At 42.5% G+C, this 24,324-nt stretch overlaps 1 protein-coding gene across 1 annotated transcript in view; it reads left to right on the top strand.

The window, feature by feature from the left end:
- The window catches only part of EXOC2 (exocyst complex component 2), a 391,656-nt gene that overhangs the window by 155,991 nt on the left and 211,341 nt on the right, over window positions 1-24,324 (top strand). The window contains exons 12-13 of the mRNA XM_029590528.1: window positions 2,679-2,804; window positions 15,799-15,923. Of these exons, the coding sequence (XP_029446388.1) occupies window positions 2,679-2,804; window positions 15,799-15,923 (251 nt within the window). The remainder of the gene's footprint in view (window positions 1-2,678; window positions 2,805-15,798; window positions 15,924-24,324) is intronic.

Genomic DNA, 24,324 nt, shown 5'->3' with positions numbered 1-24,324 from the left:
GCCCATCATGATTCAAGGAAGACGGTTTCTTGCTTTCTTAGTGTTATGAGTTGGTGCTTCCTTCTCAGACCCCACCATTAGATTCTGGATGCTGGTTGGAGCCAACCACAGCCATTACTTGTTTTCCACTGCTTACATGTTTCTCCCTTTTCCTGCCTCCATTGTTCTGGATTTCCCTCCCATGCCTTCTTTTCCTCTCTCTGTTATAGCATGAAGTGTTCCTTGGCTTCAGGGAGGCAAGATGAAGGTCAGAAAATCAGCTGGACTCCAGCTTTCAAAAGAAAAACACTTTTATTCTTTACATAAACAGAAAGGTAGCAAAAGCCTGCTTACCTCAGTATTGTTACATTTATTTATTTACTTATTTATTTATTTATTTGTTTATTTATTTAAGACATTTTATATACCGAACAAATTGTATACACCTCAAGTCGGTTTACAAACTTTACCAGGCCGTCTTTAACGACATAACCATAAAATTCATTCAAAAATAAAAATAACACTGCGTCCATTAAAAACCTAAAATAATAAAAAATAAAACAAATAAACCTAAAAACATGGAAAGACCTTAACTTAATTATTTTACAAAATAATAAAATACATAAAATTTAATCAAATCAATCAACTAAAATAGGGTAGAATACTCTACATTGTATATAGTGCAAAAATCAATCAGAGAATCAAACTATGTTGCTAAAAGCCTGTTCAAACAGCCATGTTTTTATCTGCTTTTTGAAATGCTGGATATTATCCTCTAGTCTTAACTCAAGCGGAAGAGTATTCCAAAGTTTTGGCCCAGCTATAGAAAGGGCCCTCTCTCTAACAGTATTAAGATGTGCTGACTTAGGCGATGGAACAGAAAGAAGTGCCTTACCCATGGACCTAAGATTCCTTACGGGGGTATGAATATGGAGTAAATTCTGTCTGCTAACCAAAAAGTCAATGAAGGCAATGTTGTGGTCCATCTGGAATAATAAAAAGAACCAGCCTTTGTTGTTCCAAATTAAAAAAAATAAGACAACTCGCCCAAAGGTCACCAGCATGCTCTGTCTTGAATTTAATTTGAAATAATAAAGTATGTTTTTCAAAATTATGCTATGCAACTATCTCTTCAAAATGTACAGCATTGCTTTTTGTTAAATGTAAATGACCTATTAACTTCAGATTCATACACATCCTATTATAGACAGCTTCATTTTAAGAAAAGGATATTTGATTACAATGTTTCTTTTATTATCTAAGGTTTGTAATTTCATGAAACTACTGCATTATGTTCTCCTACTCATGTACATTAGTATAATGCAAGTTTATTTATGTTCGATATAATAAGAAAATGCCTTAGCTTAAGTAATTCAACAGCTCAGGACACTAAATCTTTAAAAAAAAAAACAAACCAGCTACCTTAAACTGGTTGAATAATTTGCATATCTAACATTCCTTTGCATTGTATGATTTATGTAGGCTGTGTTTATATAATCTTGGAAGAAGAGATCCCTCGTCTGGTAGATTTGTGGAACACCCTGTGTATAAATGATGCTTGGTAAATGGCTGGAGATGAAGCAGGTTTAGTAGCCTGCTACCTTCAAGAATATAAAAAGATATGATTTTTAATCAGGGAAATTAAACTTGTATTTATTATACTTAAATACAGTTTAGTGGAAGAGAGATATTAGCATTTAAAAAAAATATTTTTATGAATCTAGAAATGAGCTGAAAATAGAAAAATTGTATTTATAGTTGAATAGAACCAAATAGGATCATGCTCGAACATCTGCTTAAAATAATACAGGGACTCTTCTTGGTCCATAATTTTTCTGTATTGTTTTAATTAGTTTTTAGTTCACAATCCAAAAAATCCCCCAGAAATAGTATACATTTGGATGAGAGGCAGTATTTTAAATCATAATGCAAGATTGACACATACAGAGATGGTTTAAAACCATAAGAACATAAGAAATTGCTATGCTGGGTCAGACCAAGGGTCCATCAAACCCAGCATTCTGTTTCCAACAGAGGCCAAACCAGGCCACAAGAACCTGGCAATTACCCAAACACCAAGAAGATCCCATGCTACTGATGCAATTAATAGCAGTGGCTATTCCCGAAGTAAACTTGATTAATAGCAGTTAATGGATTTCTCCTCCAAGAACTTATCCAAACCTTTTTTTGAACCCAGCTACACTAACTGCACTAACCACATCCTCTGGCAACAAATTCCAGAGCTTAATTGTGCATTGAGTGAAAAATACTTTTCTCCGATTAGTCTTAAATGTGCTATTTGCTAACTTCATGGAATGCCCCCCTAGTCCTTCTATTATCCGAAAGTGTAAATAACCGATTCACATCTACTCGTTCAAGACCTCTCAGGATCTTAAAGACCTCTATCATATCCCCCCAAATTTATTAGATTTATTTAGTGTTTATTGATAGCAGTATTTAATGTTGAATAGGGGGATAGAGATGGTTGCTTAAAATGCATATAGAATCCAAATCAATATTTGTATTATGAGCAACTGTGACAAGTATTGCTTGATTATTTAAAAATACAGTACTAATGTACTACTGTAAATGAAGTCTAATCCACGCAGTATGATTGTGATAGCAGTTTACAGCTGTTCTAGAAAAAAAAAAGTATGCTCAAAAGAGAACATTAATATCAGTGGTTCTTCCTTCCCCAGGTAATCCAATGCTTCACAGCCCAATGCTTGACCTAGACAGCGATGGACGTCTTTCTCCAATGGGCCGACTTGGTCAGACAGCTTCACTGAAGAGAGGCAGTAGTTTTCAGTCTGGTCGAGATAACTGTAAGCATTTAAAAAAATAGAAGCTTTTTTCCCCACCAGGCTGGTTGTGGATGCTGCAGATGCACCCTTTGCCAAGACAGACAAACATCGCCCAAACACAACTTCCTTTTATATACTGTATAGAGGTGAGGATTACTACAACCAAGGCTGTTTTTATGTTGAAAGTGATGAGATGGAACTTGAATCACTAAACTTGTGGCTTAGAAAAATTTCGAGAATGCTCATCTTCACTTTGGGTGAATAAAAATAATCATAACCTGTTTATAAAAAATGTTGCTCAAAGGCCTTCTGTATCTCAGGATAGTTGTGTAAATCTTCTTTACTCAAGAGTTTAGGCTGGCCTCTGCTTGGAATCATGTAATGCTGTTAGCTTCGTTACAATGTACATGGCCCCTTTTATCCCTTTTACAATATGAAATTGCTCTTCTGATATCCCCAGCATATTTAAGTGGGCTGTGAAAGCACACTGACCCTGGTCCAACTGTACAACTACCTCCAACTAGGGGCAAGAGGCCACACTTTGATTAGTGCATAGTCTTGTTTAAATACATTCAAAAATACTTACGTGGCCCTGATTCATAGGTCTCATAGGAAAAAAATGTGTGTGTGTTGGGGGGGAATGAAGACAACATAAATATTTCATTCTTGGTGGAAAAATATTGTTGTAGATAGAAATTACGCAGAATGCTATAGGGGAGATATGGAAAGCTCAAATGTTTGTAAAAAGAAAAATGTTTTATCTTGGTGTCTTTTTCTCACTTTGCTTTGCTCTTATTCATTTGTGAGCAGTATTGACCATTGAAAAGGACATTTTTCTTCACAAGCATAACAGCATTCCACAACAGAAATACTCGGTACTAATTCCATCCTGGGATAGTACATACCGATGACTCTTTCTAGCACTGCACTGAGCAGTGTTGAAAAGCAATGCTTAAATCTGTCCTTAGGATGCTTTAATCACCTAGCTACCCATATGTGAAACAACTTAAACAGACTTCTTCACTCTTCTACTGTTTTTTCTAAATTGTTTCAAAATTGAAGCCGTTTTTGGCAATTCAGTAAATTTTTTAAGGAAGAACATAAGAACATGCCATACTGGGTCAGACCAAGGGTCCATCAAGACCAGCATCCTGTTTCCAACAGTGGCCAATCCAGGCCATAAGAACCTGGCAAGTACCCAAAAACTAAGTCTATTCCATGTTACCGTCGCTAGTAATAGCAGTGGCTAATTTCTAAGTCAACTTAATTAATAGCAGGTAATGGACTTCTCCTCCAAAAACTTATCCAATCCTTTTTTAAACACAGCTATACTAACTGCACTAATCACATCCTCTGGCAACAAATTCCAGAGTTTAATTGAGCGTTGAGTGAAAAAGAAATTTCTCCGATTAGTTTTAAATGTGCCACATGATAACTTCATGGAGTGCCCCCTAGTCTTTCTATTATCCGAAAGCGTAAATAACTGATTCACATCTACCCGTTCTAGACCTCTCATGATTTAAACACCTCCATCATATCCCCCCTCAGTATCTCTTCTCCAAGCTGAAAAGTCATAACCTCTTTAATCTTTCCTCATAGGGGATCTGTTCCATTCCCCTTATCATTTTGGTAGCCCTTCTCTGTACCTTCTCCATCGCAATTATATCTTTTTTGAGATGCGGCGACCAGAATTGTACACAGTATTCAAGGTGCGATCTCACCATGGAGCGATACAGAGGCATTATGACATTTTCCGTTTTATTCACCATGCCCTTTCTAATAATTCCCAACATTCTGTTTGCTTTTTTGACTGCCACAGCACACTGAACCGACGATTTCAATGTGTTATCCACTATGACGCCTAGATCTCTTTCTTGGGTAGTAGCACATAATATGGAACTTAGCATTGTGCAGCTATGGCATGGGTTATTTTTCCCTATATACATCACCTTGCACTTATCCATATTAAATTTCATCTGCCATTTGGATGCCCAATTTTCCAGTCTCACAAGGTCTACCTGCAATTTATCACAATCTGCTTGTGATTTAACTACTCTGAACAATTTTGTATCATCTGCAGATTTGATTACCTCACTCGTATTTCTTTCCAGATCATTTATAAATATATTGAAAAGTAATGGTCCCAATACAGATCCCTGAAGCACTCTACTGCCCACTCCCTTCCACTGAGAAAATTGTCCATTTAATCCTACTCTCTATTTTCTGTCTTTTAGCCAGTTTGTAATCCATGAAAGGACATCACCACCTATCCCATGACTTTTTACTTTTCCTAGAAGCCTCTCATGAGGAACTTTGTCAAACGCCTTCTGAAAATCCAAGTACACTACTTCTACCGGTTCACCTTTATCCACATGTTTATTAACTCCTTCAAAAAAGTGAAGCAGATTTGTGAGGCAAGACTTGCCTTGGGTAAAGCCATGCTGACTTTGTTCCATTAAACCATATCTTTATATATGTTCTGTGATTTTGATATTTAGAACACTTTCCACTATTTTTCCTGGCACTGAAGTCAAGCTAACCGGTCTGTAGTTTCCCGGATTGCTCCTGGAGCCCTTTTTAAATATTGGGGTTACATTAGCTATCCTCCAGTCTTCAGGTACAATGGATGATTTTAATGATAGATTACAAATTTTTACTAATAGGTCTGAAATTTCATTTTTTAGTTCCTTCAGAACTCTGGGGTGTATACCATCCAGTCCAGGTGATTTACTACTCTTCAGTTTGTCAATCAGGGCTAGCACATCTTCTAGGTTCACCGTGATTTGGTTCAGTCCATCTGAATCATTACCCATGAAGACCTTCTCCAGTATGGGTACCTCCCCAACATCCTCTTCAGTAAACACCGAAGCAAAGAAATCATTTAATCTTTCCGCAATGGCCTTATCTTCTCTAAGTGCCCCTTTAACTCCTTGATCATCTAACGGTCCAAATGACTCCCTCATAGGCTTTCTGCTTCGGATATATTTTAAAAAGTTTTTACTGTGAGTTTTTGCCTCAACAACCAACTTCTTTTCAAATTCTCTCTTAGCCTGTCTTATCAATGTCTTACATTTAACTTGCCATCGTCTATGCATTTCTTCTGTTGGATCCTTCTTCCAATTTTTGAATGAAGATCTTTTGGCTAAAATAGCTTCTATATCCTCCCATTTTAATTATGCCGGTAATCATTTTGCCTACTTTCCATCTTTTTTAATGTGTGTAATACATCTGGACTGTGCTTCTAGGATGGTATTTTTTAACAATGAGCACGCCTCTTGCACACTTTTTACTTTTGTAGCTGCTCCTTTCAGTTTTTTCTAATTATTTTTCTCATTTTATCAAAGTTTCCCTTTTGAAAGTTTAGCACGAGAGCCGTGGATTTGCTTACTGTACCCCTTCCAGTCATTAATTCAAATTTGATCATATTATGATCACTATTGCCAAGTGGCCCACCACCGTTACCTCTCTCACCAAATTCTGTGCTCCACTGAGAATTAGATCTAAAATTGCTCCCTCTCTCATTGGTTCCTGTACCAATTGCTCCATAAAGCTCTCATTTATTCCATCCAGGAACTGTATCTCTCTAGCATGTCCCGATGATACATTTACCCAGTCAATATTGGGGTAATTGAAGTCTCCCATTATTACTGCACTACCAATTTGGTTAGCTTCCCTAATTTCTCTTAGCATTTCACTGTCAGTCTCACCATCTCGACCAGGTGGACAGTAGTATACTCCTATCACTATAGTCTTCCCCGGCACACAAGGGATTTCTACCCATAAAGATTCAATTGTGCATTTAGTCTCATGCAGGATGTTTATCCTATTGGACTCTATGGCATCCCGGACAGAAAGTGCCACACCGCCTCCCGGGTGCTCCTCTCTGTCATTGCGATATAATTTGTACCCCGGTATAGCACTGTCCCATTGGTTGTCCTCCTTCCACCATGTCTCTGAGATGCCAATTAAGTCTATGTCATCATTCACTGCTAAAAACTAAATCGCACTATTAATACTTGAGGGATTTTACTGAAATGACACTTAAACGAAAAACATATCACCTCTTAATGAAATCATTCACTCAAAATATTTGAAAACACATACACTAAGAGAATTTATAGGTTTCAACAGGAATATCTTAAGTAGTTATGCGTTTCAAAAATTGTTTTATAAATATCTTATATAAGAAAAAAGTTTTTAAGGATGGCAGGAACGTTTCATATATTGTATTATACAACACCATCCAAGTGTTATTCAATGTATTTAATCATTAAAGTCCCCCCTTCTATCCACCATATTTTTTAGCGTGAAAAGTGCAAAGTTTGTGCAAAATATAATATTTGAAAAAATACTGAAGAAACTTATGATTTGTTGTAAAAATAGTAAACACCAACTTCTCTAAAAGATGTTAATCTGCCCTGATTCGCTATACAAATAGTGAACAAAGTTCCGACTTATCTGTATGATGTTAAATAGCCCAATTCGCTGTGCAAATAGTGAACAAAGTCCCGACTTATCTGTCCGATGTTAAATATCCCATAGGACTATTTTACTATGTTGTGAAGCCGATCACTCAGGCACAGCCCTGCTCGATCCTGACCATCTTTGACCAGCGCTTGCGCCATCCTACTACTTTAACTGACCCGGTGTTCATTCAACACATCCCTTCATCTCCAAGATGCGCTCCTTCGCTATCCTCATAATCTACAATCACAGGGCCAATCGGCCCAAATCCTTAGCCCATCTTTCCACCAGACAACAGAGGCTTATTCCCATCATGGTTTCACCAGTCACACAAATACTCGGCCTATCACTATTCTCATTAACCCTGTTCAACGCCCAATCCATCACCAAAAAAACGCACATACTTAACGACTACCTTTTAGAATCCAAACCAGACATCTGTGCCATCACAGAAACCTGGTTAAAACCCACGGACACAGTGCTAATAAATCAGCTCCCTACTCAAACATACGACCTCCACTCTATTCCTAGACTTAAAAAAAGAGGAGGAGGGCTGCTCCTAGCTGCAGAAAAAGGGCTAGGCCTAGCTCTACATCACACGTATGCCACAACCAATCTTGAATTAGCCTTCTTCAAATCAAATTTCCTTCAAATTGGTTTAATTTACGCACCGCCAGGAAAATTAGAATCCAACCCCTCGCCTGCTATCTAATTCATAGCGAAACACATCATTGCGGACAAACCAGCCATCCTGATGGGAGACTTTAACCTGCACGTGGACGCTCCGCCATATTCCTCGAACTGCGAAATGCTACTTGCGGCTCTCACTCACTTGGGATTCAGACAAATAGTTAACAGTCCAACCCACAAAACAGGCCACATTTTAGACCTCATTTTTATAAACGAGGGCATCTCCTATTCTACCAACCCAATATTTATTTATTTTTAACTTTTATATACCGATCTTCTTGTAAAGAATACAAATCAAACCGGTTTACAGTGGAACAAAATAACTTCGCATGAGAGCTTACATAGAACCAAAAAACATAGAATATAATTTGCATAGATAACAATATATACAATAAATACTTTGCATGGATAGAAATAAATAGTAAGGGCTATGAATGCGCCAGAGATGCACTATATTGAATGATAAATGGGGTAAAGAATTAATAATGAGATGCAAGAGGCATGGAAATAGGCTGGAGAGTAAGAGCAACATAGATTAAATGGGAATGAGAGATATATGTTCTCCGGTCCCCTGGTCTGACCACCAGATCATCTCCACAGTCCTTGAGATTAAGGATCACCCTTCCCACGCCTTCCCCAAAACCACGGTCACTTTCAGGAAACCCTGCTCCATAGAAACCCTTAGCATGCAGCTCGTCAAGGATCTAGTTCAACTCGACCTTGCTGACGCCAACACAGCGACCTCATACTGGAACAACATCACCAGCAAAGTAGCCGAAGGAACCTGCCCAACGATTTCTAAAACATTACAGCCCGCCCAGGACAACAGGAAACCATGGTTCACGCCAGTATTAAAAGCCCTCAAGCAAGACCTAGGAAGTAAAGAACATAGATGGCGAAAAAATCCCTCTACCACAACCCTAGCTGCCTACAGATCCCTACTAAACGCATACACGAACACCATCTACAGAAGAAAGAAGGATTTCTTTTCAAAAAAGATCCATCATTTCATCTTCGACTCCAAAGCACTGTTCTCCTATGTTTCAGCCCTCACCAAACCGTCCACACCTCTCATTCCAGATGACCAAGCCACCAGTAAAGCCATGGAATTGGCCGACTACTTCGAGAATAAAATTGCCAACCTCATTGCGCCCCTCACGGCAGCCAGCCCTCAACCCCCTCCCACTCTCAACACTGGGCCTCACCGAAACGCCTCACTTGATTCTTTTGAATTTACGTCCTCACTAGAAGTTGAAAACATTCTCAAGAAACTTAAACCCTCTTCACACCTGTCAGACCACATACCATCCAACCTGCTATTCACCATTCCGAATATCATTGCTAAGCCTATCGCAGACGTCATAAACTGCTCCCTGGCTCAAGGGCTTGTTCCAGACAAACTAAAGCTCGCAATCCTTAAACCTCTACTGAAAAAACCCAACCTATCTCCTTCAGACCCAGCCAACGTCCGCCCCATAGCGAATTTGCCGATGATCGCCAAACTCATGGAAAAAATTGTAAATAAACAACTCTCGGAATACCTGGAAGAAAATGATATTCTTGCCCCAACACAGTTTGGTTTCTGGAAAGCGCTAAACACGGAATCACTACTTACCTCGCTCTCGGACACCATCCTCCTAAATCTGGAAAAAGGAAAACCCTACTTACTCGCCCTTCTGGACCTCTCTGCGGCGTTCGACACCGTGAACTACTCTATCTTACTACAGCAGCTTGCAGACATTGGCATCAAGGGAACAGCACTCAATTGGTTCCATTCCTTCCTTGAAAACAGGCTTTTCAAGGTGAAGATCAACAATAAAGTATCGCGCCCAGTCAGATCCAACCTGGGAGTCCCGCAGGGATCATCCCTTTCACCTACGCTATTCAATATCTACCTTCTCCCGCTCTGCCAGTTACTCTCTAACCTAAAGTTAACTCACTACCTTTATGCGGACGACATCCAGATTCTCATCCCGATCACAGAATCTCTGCACAAAACCTGGTCTCATTGGAACAGCTGCCTCCAATCAATCAACCTACTTCTTACAAGTCTCAACCTCGTCCTCAATACCAACAAGACTGAGATCCTTCTCATAGCTCAGGACAACAACAAAGTCCTGCTCAACTCCCCAAGTTCTTCCCAATTAGCTAAAACATCAATCAATCACACACCAAATGTGAGAGACCTAGGAGTTCTGCTGGACAATCAGCTCAACCTAAACAAATTCGTAAATAACACCACCAAAGAATGCTTTTTCAAACTGCAGACACTAAGAAAACTTAAACCACTCCTACACTTCAGAGATTTCCGCTTGGTGCTCCAATCTATCATCCTGTCCAAAATCGATTACTGCAACTCCCTCCTTCTGGGCCTCCCCGCTAACACTATCAAGCCTCTGCAAATGGTCCAGAACGCGGCGGCCAGGATCCTTACCAACGCCAACAAAAGAGAACACATCACTCCCATCCTTCAAAACCTCCACAGGATTCGCTTCAAAGTTCTCATGTTGATCCACAAGGCCTTGCATAACATCTCCCCCCTCAAGCTAAGTCTCCAACTATGACCACACACCTCGAACAGACCTATCAGAAACGCATACAAAGACACTTTGTATACCCCACCCGCCAAAACCTCACTAAGGAAGTGTGCCCTGTCCACAGCTGGTCCTCCCCTTTGGAACTCGCTCTCTCCGGACCTACGACAAGAACCCTGCCCGCTGGTTTACAAAAAGAAACTCAAGACATGGCTTTTCAGTCAGGCCTTTTCAGAGAGATAAACGTTTCACAGAGGTCCACTTGGCCCCTCCTAAGGATTACTCTTAAAAACTCTTGCCACACACTCTGGTCCTGTTACATCACGTTCTACCATGGTTCTACCATGGCCCAACTGCCTGGCACGCAGCCACTCTAGCTTCCCACTATTATTGTGTTTACCATAGATGTTTTTGAAATGATTTTCATGTTTAACCCTATGTTTTTGTTAGACTTTACTATTATATTATAATTTATCTGTCTTACATGTTCCATGTTCCTTGTACTCGCCCCAAGGCGACAGTTCAGTTCTTATGTAAACCGGTGCGATATGTATCCTATACAGGAACATCGGTATATAAAAGTTAAAAATAAATAAATAATATACCTCTGTACTGATCTCACTTCCTCAGTATCTCTCCATCTCCTAGCAGTTGCGGACACTATACCTCAAACTAGAATAGTGTTATCAATTACAGCAAGAAGAAAGAAAATTACCTTTAAGAAGATTGAGCCTCGCTCTCCTGCGGTGAAAACTAAGGGTCCCTCCCCCAATTGAGAATTCCTGAGGTGATTTCCTATATCCCTTAGAGGTGAGCCTTGGTCCGGTAGCCAGTTCCCGGCGTTGACTTAGCCCCCAGGGTGGCTGAAAGGCAGCGGGTGCAGAATTGAGCACGGCAGTGAAGGTATTTCTCTCTCTCCCCGCAGCTGGAGACCGCCCGGCACGCTTGGCCCCGGTAAGCGCCAAGACCAGGTAAGATAGAAATCTTTAAATTCAGGTCTCCGTTCTCCAGAGCTCGGATTGCCGTACCGAAAGTTTTCTTTTGGCGAGATTTAAAGGGCCACCGATCGGGTTCAGCAGCCCTGTTTGAGCTAGGCCCCTATCCGGTGCAAGAGTCCACACACGTGGAGAAGCTCCGGGAGCGCCATCTTGCGAATGGGGTCGTCGGCGCCATATTCCCTCTTCGACCGGCGGTACTCACAGGGCAGGCCGGGCGGTCGATGTGCCTAACTTGCGCGCGCCCAATACAGACGCGCACATAGTTGTGCGCATAGCGGCAAGCACAACTGAGAAGTGCGCACAACTGAGCACACCTCGTGCACACAGCTGAGCGCATCCGGCACGCACAACTAAACGCACCCGTGTGCATAACCATGTGCACAAACACATTTTTGAGGGCAGCCACGCACACAAACTTGTGGGGAAAACAATGACACCGCCGCCCAAGAATGCCAAGGGACACTCCCTTTGCACAGTCTGCCACATAAGAGCAGCGCAGCCTGATTTGGAGTCCTGCCTATGCCAGCACTGCGAAGAAGCCCAGGGGGAACCAAAACCTGGACCCCTACTGTTGGGAAAGGAGTCCGGAAATTCTGGTGATTGCTCCCTGGATGTATATATCTCCGGCATGATCGCCCCACAGGAGGGCACCTCTGGGGACCCTACTTCACCTCTTCCTGGGATCAACATGGATCCAGGGACCTTCTCCTCAGTGGAGTTTTTCAAAGGGCTGCAAACCTTCGTTCAGGTGCAACCAGTCCCAGCTGCACACCAGGCTCAACCCCTACCGGGAGCTCTAGATCCTCCTGGTCCGGCTCGGATGCCATGAGACATGCCTCGCCTAACCAAGAATTTCCCTAACAGAGATCCAAAAACCTCAGATGATGAGAGTGACTCCCTGGAGGAAGGAGAAATCCCTCCAGGGATGGAACCATGCTTTGCTTTTTCCACAAGGACGAATTACCTGCCCTTGTTTCCCAGACCCTAAAGATGCTGGGTATTCCGGGCATGGACCCTATGGCGGAACCAAAGAAGAACCCCATCTTGGTGTCCCTTCGTAAGGCCTCATGCTACTTTCCAATGATGGAAGCCATCCAAGAACTGATTAACCTGGAATGGAATGCCCTGGAGGCCAGCTTCAAAGGATGGGGGGGGGGGGCGGACATTGAAAACCCTATACCTGCGGCCGAGGAATGCCTGCGTTTCCCGAAAGTGGACGCTATGGTCTGTGCTCCTCTCAAGAGAGACTGATACCTCCGGAGCTCATACCAGAGAGTCGATGGAACCTGCAGCGTCCTTCCTCACTGACGCAAGCTCAGATCTAGTGTGCACCTCAGCCAGGGGTGTTGCCTCACTAGTGGCAGCCAGAAGACAACTATAGCTACGAAATTGGTCTGCAAACGCAACATCTAAAACGTATCTCACAAGAATGCCTTTTAAAGGATCTCTCTTATTCAGAAGCGAATTGTAGAAGCTAGCCAACAAATGGGGCGAATCTCCAGTGCCTAGACCTCCTGAAGATAGGAATAAAAGATTTCGACGTCCCTCCCCCAGAAGAGCCAAGGGCAGAGGATTGCAGGCTTTAGACCCTACAGGAACGTGCAGTTCCAGGCACCTTGCCCCTCCGGAAGGTCACAGTCCTTTCGGAGCAGACAGACCAAGAGGGGAGCAGGACCAGGGGCAGGCTCCAACTATGCCCTACATTGAGAAGAGGCCGACCCATCCACAGGAAAAAAACATAGAAGGTCGACTAGCCCTCTTCTACCAAAGATGGGTCGAGATAACGTTGGACAAATGGGTTCTAAACATCATTCGAGAAGGGTACTCGCTGGAATTCCGCAGCTTCTCTCGAGACAAATTTATGAGATCACCCTGCCACTCCCACTCCAAGAGACTGGCAATAGAAACCACACTAACAAGACTACTCAGTCTGAAGGCAATATATCTGGTGCCCATGCCCCAGCAAAATACTGGGCGCTATTCCATCTATTTTATCGTTCCCAAGAAGGAAGGGTCATTCCGGCCCATCCTGGATCTCAAGAACATCAACCGTTATCTGTGGGTGCTACACGTCCGCATGGAAACGCTGCACTCTGTTATAATGGCAGTACAACTGGGAGAGTTCATAACCTCCGTGGACCTCTCCGAAGCCTATCTTCACATCCCCTCCACCACTATCAATGAAGTGAAACAAAATAAAATATATCCCTGCACACCCATATAATGTAATATGTGCATGAGAAAGTCGTCTGTGGAATTTTGTTTTACATTGTACCACAATGCTGTTTAAGTGAAGTTAATATAGTTTATATTAGTTACAGTGTTGAGCATGCATATGAAGTGCTTGAAAAGCAAAATATAAATAAATAAATGTCTCAATACAGAAACATAGTAGAGGACAGCAGGTAAAAAATAATTTACCCATCCTGTATGCTCTTCTAGTACGGATATATCCCAGTTGATCACCTGTAGGATATCACTTCTTCATGTCAATTTTATTTCAGTCTTCTTTGGTTCTTTACCATTTTGGGTACATTGGCATATGTGTTACCTGTTTAAACCAACATCCAGAGCCCCCTTTGCCTTTTCCATTTCTTTTTTTTCCAGTTTCTCAACCTTGGTCTTACAACTACCTTCTATGTTTTTCCTAAGCATACTTAAATTCTGTAATTGTATTGGTTTCCATCACTTTTGCTGGTAGGTTACTCCAGGTATCTACTTCCTCCAGTATATATCAGTATTGCGTTGGTAATAGAGTTTTGCATGCATTTAGAATATGGTTAGACTGCAAGTGTATGAAGTATGAGCCTAAGCAACTGAGAGAAGATTTAAGATAAAGTAAGCATAGATGAAGATAAGAGACATGGTATAATTGTAAATGAGATGCTAACCATCTACTGTGCCAAAGCATTTCTAAAAGGTAGGTGTGACAATCCCCAGTGGAAAAAGTAGGTGCATTAAAAGCGATTTTTGCATAGAAAATGTTAGGGGACCAGACTTTTGTATCAAGTGGCAAACATCCGATCCCTAGACTTTGCCCCATCACATGATGGGGCAAAGTCAGGTTGATGCCATGTTCCAAAATGGCATTGACCGGGCCCCCATTCAACACTAATGAGGATGCTTTGAAGATGCTTTGAAGATGCTTTGAAGAACAAGGGGATTTCAAGGGGGGTAGGATTGGAGGTCCGGAGGTCCACCCTAGACCAGGGGGTTTTTTTATGGTTGGGAGGGAGGGAGGGGATACTAAACTCCAGGGATTTTTGGCGAAGGGGGATGTGGAGTGGGGGGTTACTTGAAAGGGGAGATCATGTTTTAAAAGGGGAGGGGTTAGGGTAGTGGAGTGGAGTGGGGCATATGTGCAAACATATTATTTTTCTTTTCTTTTTAAACACTTTTGGAGGTCACTGCCAGCTAGGAAGGCAGCGGAGTGCCCCCCGCGGGGGGAGGCGGAGGTAATTTTGGGCCGATTGACCCTTTAAAACGATGACGGCTTGGTGTGCAGTGGGCCACCATTGTGCATTTTAGAGCCCTAGCCATGTTCATGTTTCTCCCTTGAGAAAACATGTGGTGCTACTGCTGCAATATTTTGTTTGGGGGGCAAAATATTACAGGAACACCCCCCAAATTATATTTGCCCCCCCCCCCCGTGATAAAATATCACAGCTTAGTAAATGACTCCTTAGGTTTGTGCCTGAGACAATGGATGGTGTAGTGACTTACCCAAGGTCACAACGAGTAGCAGTGGGATTTGAACCCTGGCTTGCCTTTTTCAGTCTACTGCTCTAATCTCTAGGCAACTCCTCCACTCCACTTTTAAAAATTCAGTAAATTATATGTGTGTGTTATTGCCTGAGTGCTTGCATTATAGACATTTAGAGTACATTAATGGCAACAATATGTGCTATTAATGTTCACTGTGTGCTGATGGAGTTTACTGCATACTCTTCACTGCTCAGTGCCACAGGAAACACAATAATTAGGCAAATCTTGAAATGCCATTAGCTCCATCTGTGTTCATTGGTATAGTATGAATTTTGCTAGAAAATCATAAAATCAGCGAAAGGACACTAAATCCATTAATGACTGACCCCAAGCACTCAGGAAATAGTTGATTTTCAAAGTGATCAATATAAAAACACCAGTTAATTATATATATAGGAATATATATATATATATACTATTTTTTTTTTGTGCTGAATATCTGGTATTTATCTCCTTTTGTGACAGTAGGCAAAACAAAACTGTCTTACTTCTCAGCCTATAGAAGTCTAAATGATATTGAATGGATCAAGCCCATGGTAAATAATTTTTCTCTTTCTGTTGTAGCTTGGCGATATCAAACTCCACAGCAAGTGGCCTTTATTGACAAGTTAACTAAAATTGTTGTTGGCCAGCTCCCCAACTTCTGGAAACTTTGGATTTCCTATGTGAATGGTAGCCTCTTCAGTGAGGTATGGGTTATGATTTATAAATTATTGTAACTGAATGAGTGTTCTTTCCAGTAACCATTTCACTTGAAACTAGTTGATGGATGCTTAGTTTTTGAGCTGTGGTTGCTATTAAGATACTCTACATCATGCTTCTTCAGATATGAGTTTGCATTACTGTGGCAACAATCATGGAAGTGAATTTTAAAAGCCCTAATTGTGCCAAAGCTGGGAAATACGTGCAGAAGTCAGACTGGCACGCACTGCATGGATTTTAAAATTCTCTTCCATGCGTGCACACAAATTTTTTTTTCGGAAAAGGGCTGGGGTGTGGCATTCCAGGAATTTTGAATGAAACCAGTGGGTAAATACTTATGCATACAAGCACGCACCGGGGACCTTTTACTGTGTAACTTTACTTCTGCTATGGATGACATGTAAGTAGTAAAATAAAAAAAATTTAAGCTAGTAAACGGGGTTTTAACGGTTGGAGCTAACAGGGTAAAAGGGAGGCTATTTAGTTAGGGGGGGTTAGGAAGTGCTATCCTATTCCTGGGCAAACTGGAAACGAACTGGGGAAACTAGTAATTGTGTTGGTGTATGTGTCTTCTAAAATCCCATTTTATATGTACCCGCGCACATGTGCGGGTACATATAAAATTGTGCACATGTGTACAGTCTATTTTATATCATGTGCGCATATATGTGCGTATCTTAGAAAATGGCTGCGCGTCTGGTTGTGAGCTGGCATATGCGTGTACATATGCGCCCGTGCATTGGTATGAAAATTGCTGTCATGGTTGTATTCTTTCTTGTTATCACACAGGATAACACATTCTGTGAAGCGATGATTCTGGGACACTTTGTTCAGTTCACCACTTGATGTATTTTCAATATCTAGATTAAACTGCAGTGCTAACAGTAAGAAAAAATGTCCCTATCGAGTGGCTTATGCTTATTCAGTTTCATAGGTAAAATTTGGAGAGGGGTGAGAGGGGTTTGTTGACTGTCAATAGCTATATTGTTAGAATGTCAAGGTAACATCAATGTGTGCCATCTCTGCTCATGACATCAGTAGACAATTGCCAGCAGATTAATAGATGATCCTTCATAGTTTTGGAAGCAGTAATAGTAATACAGTGCATCTTGGTGATGCATAAGGACTGTGCTACAGATAGAGTATTTGTGTCATAAGTGGAACTAATACCTTGCCCAGATTTGTTTCTGGATGAATTGGTCCAGTTTGTTCCCATTTTTATATATCTTCTTAATGTTGCTGGACATTTCCATGCCTTGTAGCAAATATATCTGCATCAGTTTTAGCACATTAAGGGGCAGATTTTAAAAGCCCTACACGCGCCGAGCCTATTTTGCATAGGCCCGGCGACGCGTGCAAGCCCTGGGATGCGCGTATGTCCTGGGGCTTGAAAAAAGGGGTGGGGAGGGGGCATGGCCAGAGGCCTCCTTAGGGCCTGTAGGCTGGGGGATCGCACGCCGGCACTCGGCCGGCACACGCAACCTATGCCAGAGGCAGGCGCAACTTGCAAAACAAAGGTATAGGGGGGTTTTAGGTAGGGCTGGGGGACGGGTTAGGGAGGGGAATGTGGGGGGGGGGGGCGAAAGGAAAGTTCTCTCCGAGGCCCACTTGCGCGCGCCGACCCCGGATTTTATAACATGCGCGTGGCTACGCGCGCATGTTATAAAATTGGGTGTAGATTTGTGCTCGCTGGGTTGCGCGTACAAATCTACGCCCGTGAGAAGGTATTAAAATCTGCCCCTAAAGGTTCAATTACATTCTAATATTGAGCACAAGTTCATTCAAATACGTAATAGGGTGGCAAATTCCTGGGCACCTGAAAATTGATGCTTGTTATTGGCCTAGTAGAAGCTGCCAATGTGAAAGGCAGAGAAGAATCTGCCACTGCTTGCTGTGGGACCAAACTGGAAGAGAGAGCAGCCATTGTCTGTGGTAGCCTGGACTCTCTACCTGCAATAAGACCAGACCAGAAAAGAATAGCTTTGCCTGCAGCAGGTATTAGTTGGAAGAGAGCTGGCAATGCCTGTGATGGGCCTGATCCAAAAGAGGCAAGTCCCTGCTTGCAGAGACTCTGGGTTAGAAGAGAGCTGCTGCTGCTGCCTATAGTGAGCATAGATTGAGAGGAGCTAACTTGGCCTGCATCTGCTTTCTGCCTCAGAGAAGAGAGGGGAATGGAAATGGTAGAGGAGAAGAGAATTTGGAGGGTGGAGAGAAAAAATAAAACCAAGCAAGAAAGTAAAAAAAAAAAAGGGAAAACTAAAGAAAAAAATGCAAGTAAAAATTTAAAAAAGAAATTCAAAATACAGAGAGAACCAGAAAAAGAACAAAAATGCAGCAAAAAGTCCAGAAAATAATTAAAAAAAAATTTTTTTGAATGAAAAATACATTTTTTCCTGGCTTCTCAAATGATGCCCAAGTTATTTTTTTTTAATTAAATTTTTATTAATTAAATCATTTGCATCAAATGAAATAAAGTTTATGAATAATACCATTACACATTTTTAAGACTATAATTACATGCCCACATCTTAGAGTAGAGGAGAAATTAAGTAAAATTTAACAAAAGTATAATAAATAAAAATATTCCAGAACGCTTGGGGGAAATACAGCTAAACCCAAATTCACCTCAAGCAAATGAGTTACAAAAGATCCTATCCTAAGTTTCCTTATTGTTATCTAATAGGAAAGGTTCTAAGGGACAGATTTTAAAAGCCCTGCGCGCGCCGAGCCTATTTCGCATAGGCCTGGTGACGCGCGCAAGCCCCGGGACATGCGTTTGTCCTGGGGCTTGAAAAAAGGGGCGGTCCGGGGCGGGGGCATGGCCAGAGGCCTCCGTAGGGCCTTTAGGCCGGGGGATCGTGCACCGGCACTCAGCCAGCGTGCGCAACCTACGCCTGCCCAGAGGCAGGCGCAACTTTAAAAATAAAGGTCAGGGGGGGTTTTAGGTAGGGCTGGGGGCGGGTTAGGTAGGGGTGAGGGGGGCGGAAGGAAGGTTCCCTCCGAGGCCTGCACCGATTTCGGAGCGGCCTCGGAGGGAACAGGGAAAGCCATCGGGGCTCCCCTAGGGCTCAGTGCGCGCAAGGTGCACAAGTGCGCACCCCTTTGCGCATGCCGACCCCGGATTTTATAATATGCGCGCGGCTGCGCGCGCGCATGTTATAAAATCGTGTGTAGATTTGTGCGTGCCGGGTTGTGTGCACAAATCTACGCCTGCGTGTACTTCTTAAAATCCAGCCCTAGGTGTAGTGGATCAGAAAATGAAAAGATAATTGTTTTGGTATAAAACCCACAATATCTTAATCTAAACTAATCCTGGTAACAAATTCAGTATTCAACACAAAACCCACTGGTTCCAATTTTTTATAATACTTCAAATATATAACTTCTCTGCTTTAATTTTTTTTCTTTTATTGTCATAAAGAAGCACTTATGTTGTGTTCACTAACAATCTTCCTTGAATTCACACCTCAGTATTTTTTCTTCGTCAATTTTAGAAAAATTCTGTAAAAATTATGAAGAGAGTTCCAGTGAATTGCAAAAATCTTAAACTCATTTTTATCACAAACATCTACATTATCAAAAATAATGGGGAAAACCTCAGACAGTACCAAGGAGTTAGACTACTCACAGTTCTTCAGTATTAAGCTGCCATCACAGGAAAAAAAACCCATTTTAGAACCAAATCTTATTGGCAACATCTTTATTTCTCAAATATACATTCATAAAATCCATATGACTTTGACGTTCACGCCAACAGTTTAGCAGAAAGATTTCCAAACCAGCTTCTCTCCAAATGTATAATTCTTGATTTTTACTATTAAAAAAGTTCTTAGAATGGGTACTTAGCTTCATAGTTATCGCCAACATGGTCATGTTTCGCATAAGATGCTGCTTCAGGGCACAAATTCTTTCAACTTTCTCATCAGCAGCTCACATCCACAATAGCCGTCGCCATGTTTTGATAATTTTGATGTTTGTGATAAAAGTAGGTTTAAGATATTTGAAATTCACTGGGAGCCTCTTCAATTTTTACAGAATTTTTCTACAATTCAAGAAGAAAAAATACTGAGGTGTGGCTTCAAGGAAGATCGTTAGTGATCTCAGCTTCAGTGTTTTACAACAATATAACAAAATAAAAAATAAAGACCGATAAGTAGTGTATATGAAGTATTATAAAAAATTGGCACCAGTGGGTTTCATATAAAAACAAACATTTGTAAGGAATTTTTTTAAAAATGTAGCCCTAATATCTAATACTCTTTGCCTTAAAGAAAGAAATTGTTTTCTCCAGACTTGAGTTGCCCAGGAAACATCAGGAAAGTCCTGGATTTTTTTGTCTACAAAAGAGTAAATCTTTTCTTTATAGGAAATATTTTTTATACCCAGATCTCTATCTTGTTCTGCAACAAATTTATATCTTGTTGCTCCTGAAGCCCTATTGGCAGCTTATTCCATTCTGCAACAGCTACAGATGAGAAAACCCATGCTCTTGTTTGCAGGAGGGATAGCCTGTTAAAGTGACTTTTAAAGGTATATGATCTGCTGATGCCTCCAAGAATGTAGATAACCCAGGACGCTCTAGTATCTAGCAAGCCATCTTGCCCTCTCTGTCAAGAACATGTCTTTTCTTTGGCATAAAATAAATCCTAGATAAAACAGGAATTTTCTCTTCAGGAATAAGCAAAATACCACAAATATATTTCTTGAACAGCTCATGAGCAAACAGAAGATTAGTTTCTGGAAAATTAAAAAATGACAGATTTCTAGCTCTCTGATTATTCTCCAAAATTTCTAATTTGATTGTTGATTGTGAATATAAATGTAACCCCTTTTTGGGAGGATTTGTTGCTCCTAAGGGCACACAACTAATTTATATCTTTGGGGTTGCTCCAGCTAACCTTTCAACCTTTCCATCCCATGCGGACTCTCCTGGGGGAGAACTCTTTTTATAGGGGGGGGGGGGAAGTTCTCATTTATGGCCCAAACAATGAGAAAAGGTCATGTGTGTGTGTGTCTGTGTGTGTGTGTGTGTGTAGTCATTTGATGTTTCCGATGGGGTAAGAGGTTGAAACGATTCAGACAGGGCCAGGTCTGAATGTTAAAATAATAGTTAACTGATTGGTAATAATAAAGTCTATGATCCAGAAGTGTGAATTTACATCTAACTGATGGTACATTAATAATTTTCCTGAGAAGGTAGATGTCCTTTAACCAGCCCTCTGGATATAGCCCATGGTGATTTTAATTGTACAAACTCTCCCAGCGGCTGTCCGGGAATCCTTTTAAAGGGGTTCCCCACTTCACCGCAAAAATGCTACCTTTAGTCATCTTCTGCTTGACACCCGGCCTGTCCTGGTCCCTTGGTGTTGGTGGAGAACCAGTCAGGGTCTCCTGCTCTGGATCTTCCATTCCTTCATACTTTAGCTGTTACTTCAGGGGATTTCTCTTGGGTAAAAATCTTTGGGATTGGGCTAGATCTCAGCTCTGCAATGCCAGTGGGGAAGGGGGATCCAAAACCCTCCCCACTCGTCTTAAGATCACAAAAATACTTCCAAAAATACCAGTGATGGATCTTTGCTGTCTTTCACAGCAGGATCCATCTCTGGTGCTTGCCTTCCTAGGGTTTAGATTAGGCTCACAGGTCTTTGGTCCCCTATAGAGAGCCCCTTTGCCCCAAAGGGGACTCTGTCTTAAAATCTATCTCTCTGTAAAATAGGAGAAGGACCCTCAGACAGGGAGTGCACCGGGAGGTGTCACTTCTAAAAGAAACTCCTTTGGGTGAGGCTGGGAGGTCTCACAAGAGTGGGGAAAAAATACATCTTTACTCCTTGATTGTTTCCTTAAACTGAACCCATGATGTTCTAAACTGTCTGGGCTATGGAGTGTGTTAATACAGGGATAGTGACATCTGGTGGCCAGACGGGTAGGGGTGCCACATAAAGACTATCCTTAATGTGAGATGCAGAAGAGGCTTGTAGAGAGAACACCAGAGTTGTAAATGGAGAGACAGTCCCTTCAAGATCTTTGTTTTGTCTCATGATCCTCCAACTTGGAACCAGTCTCTATAGAAAAATTACGAAGTTGGGAAATTGACAAGTTTTCTAAATATTTCTGAACTCTTGCACAGCATACTAGATGCACCACGGTTTTAATGTAAACCAGCATGATGTGATTTTATCATGAATGCCGGTATATAAAAACCTTAAATAAATAAAAAATAAATAAATAATAATGGCCTGACCAGACTTAAAAGAGCAGAGACAGTACCTCTTAACAAAAAGTTAATATAAGCTAGTAAAATAGAGTATGTATATAGAATTTACAAGTTTTCAACCGCCTTCAGTACTTAAAGGTGAATTTTAAAACCCCAGCGCACACATCAGTTGGGGCATAAGTCGGGCTCGTGTGCGCCAACTGTATTTTAAAAAGCACCCAAATATGGGCCGGATTTTAAAAACCCTACACACGCCGGGTCTATTTTAAAAGTTCCAGGGCTTCGAGAAAGGGGCGAGGCGGTCCGGGGGGCAGGACGGGGCTGGGCTAGAGACCCCTGGCCCAGCACCCATTTGCCGCTGTGTCGGAGGATCGTGTGCCGGCAAGCTGCCTGCACGCGCAACCTGCGCCTGCTCGAAGCAGGCGCAAAAGGTGAGACAACTTTTTTTGGGGGGCTTAGGATAGGGCTAGGGGGTGGGAAGGTTAGGGAAAGGAGTAAGAAGGATAGATTAGGGGGTAGGGAAGTTCCCTCCTAGGCCGTTCCTCAATTGGAGCAGCCTAGTAGGGAACGGGGGAAGGCCGCGGGCGTTGGCGGCAAGTTGCACTGTGCACCCCCTTGCGTGCTTCGAACCCCGATTTTATAACATGCGCACCTGCGTGCGCATGTTATAAAATCAGATGTCCATGTGTGCGAGCCGGGTAGCACGCGCACATGGATGCGCGTGCAATCTTTTAAAATCTACCCCTAAGTGCGTAAATGCCGCAGCGCACACATCTTGAAAGTTTTCGAAAAGGGGCGTGGTCTGGGCAGGGCATGGGTGTTTCGGGGCATGAACCTGAGATGTGCGCATATTTACATGATCTCGCGCACACCAAGCCCCCCCCCCCCACCACATAACTTTACTTCTGCTATGGAAGATGTGTATGTTAAAAAAATTAAGAAAACTAGGCCGATATACAGGGTTTTAAGGGTCAGGGATAACTGAGGGGAGTGAAGGCTATTAAACTTGGGGGGTTTGGAGGACCTGTCTCTTAATTTTGTGAACTGGGGACGAACTGGTAAAACGGAATAGCATCGGCACATGCCCTTCACGACAGAAGTGGGATTTGCTCTCCCTCTTAAAATGTGGTGCAAATGTGCATGCGGCCAGGCTATTTTAAAACGTGTCCATATACGTGTATGAGTTATAAAATAGCCATGTCTCTGGGTGCGGGCCTATTTACAACGAATTATCTTATGCTCAAAAATATTGGACAGTCTAACACTTTTCAGTTTTTGAACTAGAATTTTCTAACTAGTTTGCCTATTACAATCCACATGCTTGTTTAATATGTCCATTATAAGACTTAGGGGTAGATTTTCAAAAAACGCGAATAGGCGTACTTTTGCTGGCGCATCAGGCGCCAGCAAAAGTACGCTGGATTTTAGTAGATATGCGCGGAGCCGCGCGTATCCACTAAAATCCTGGATCGGCGCGCACAACGCTATGAATTCTGTATAGCCGGCGCGCGCCGAGCCACGCTGCCTACCCCCGTTCCCTCCAAGGCCGCTCCGAAATTGGAGCGGCCTTGGAGGGAATCCTCTAACGCCCTCCCCTCATCTTCCCCTCCCTTCCTCTATCTAACCCACCCGCCCGGCCCTGTCTACACCCCCCCCTTACCTTTCTCCGGGGATTTACGCCTCCCGAAGGGAGAAGTAAATCCCCGTGCGCCAGCGGGCCTCCTGCGCGCCGGGCCGCAACCTGGGGGCGGGTACGGAGGGCGCAGCCACGCCCCCGGACCGCCCCGGGCCGTAGCCACGCCCCCGTACCCGCCCCCAAAACGCTGCCGACACGCCCCCGAAACGCCGCGACGACCGGGCCCGCCCCCCGACACGCCCCCCTCGGAGAACCCCGGGACTTACGCGAGTCCCGGGGCTCTCCGCGCGCCGGTAGGCCTATGTAAAATAGGCTCACCGGCGCGCAGGGCCCTGCTAGCAGGGCTCTGAAAATCCGCCCCTTAATGTTGTGCATTTCGCTTGCTCTGTATTAAGATTGGACATTAAATGTTAGACACAAGAGCAACAAATGATTGGTGAAATTTAAGTAGTAGCCACATGCCAGAAATATGTTACCCAGACCATTTGTTGATATATATATATAATACATCTGTTTATTGTCTGCAGCTTGACTGCAC

The sequence above is a fragment of the Rhinatrema bivittatum genome, chromosome 2 (assembly GCF_901001135.1).
Source record: "Rhinatrema bivittatum chromosome 2, aRhiBiv1.1, whole genome shotgun sequence".
Lineage (NCBI taxonomy): Eukaryota > Metazoa > Chordata > Amphibia > Gymnophiona > Rhinatrematidae > Rhinatrema > Rhinatrema bivittatum.
This window is presented reverse-complemented; position numbering and strand designations above follow the sequence as displayed.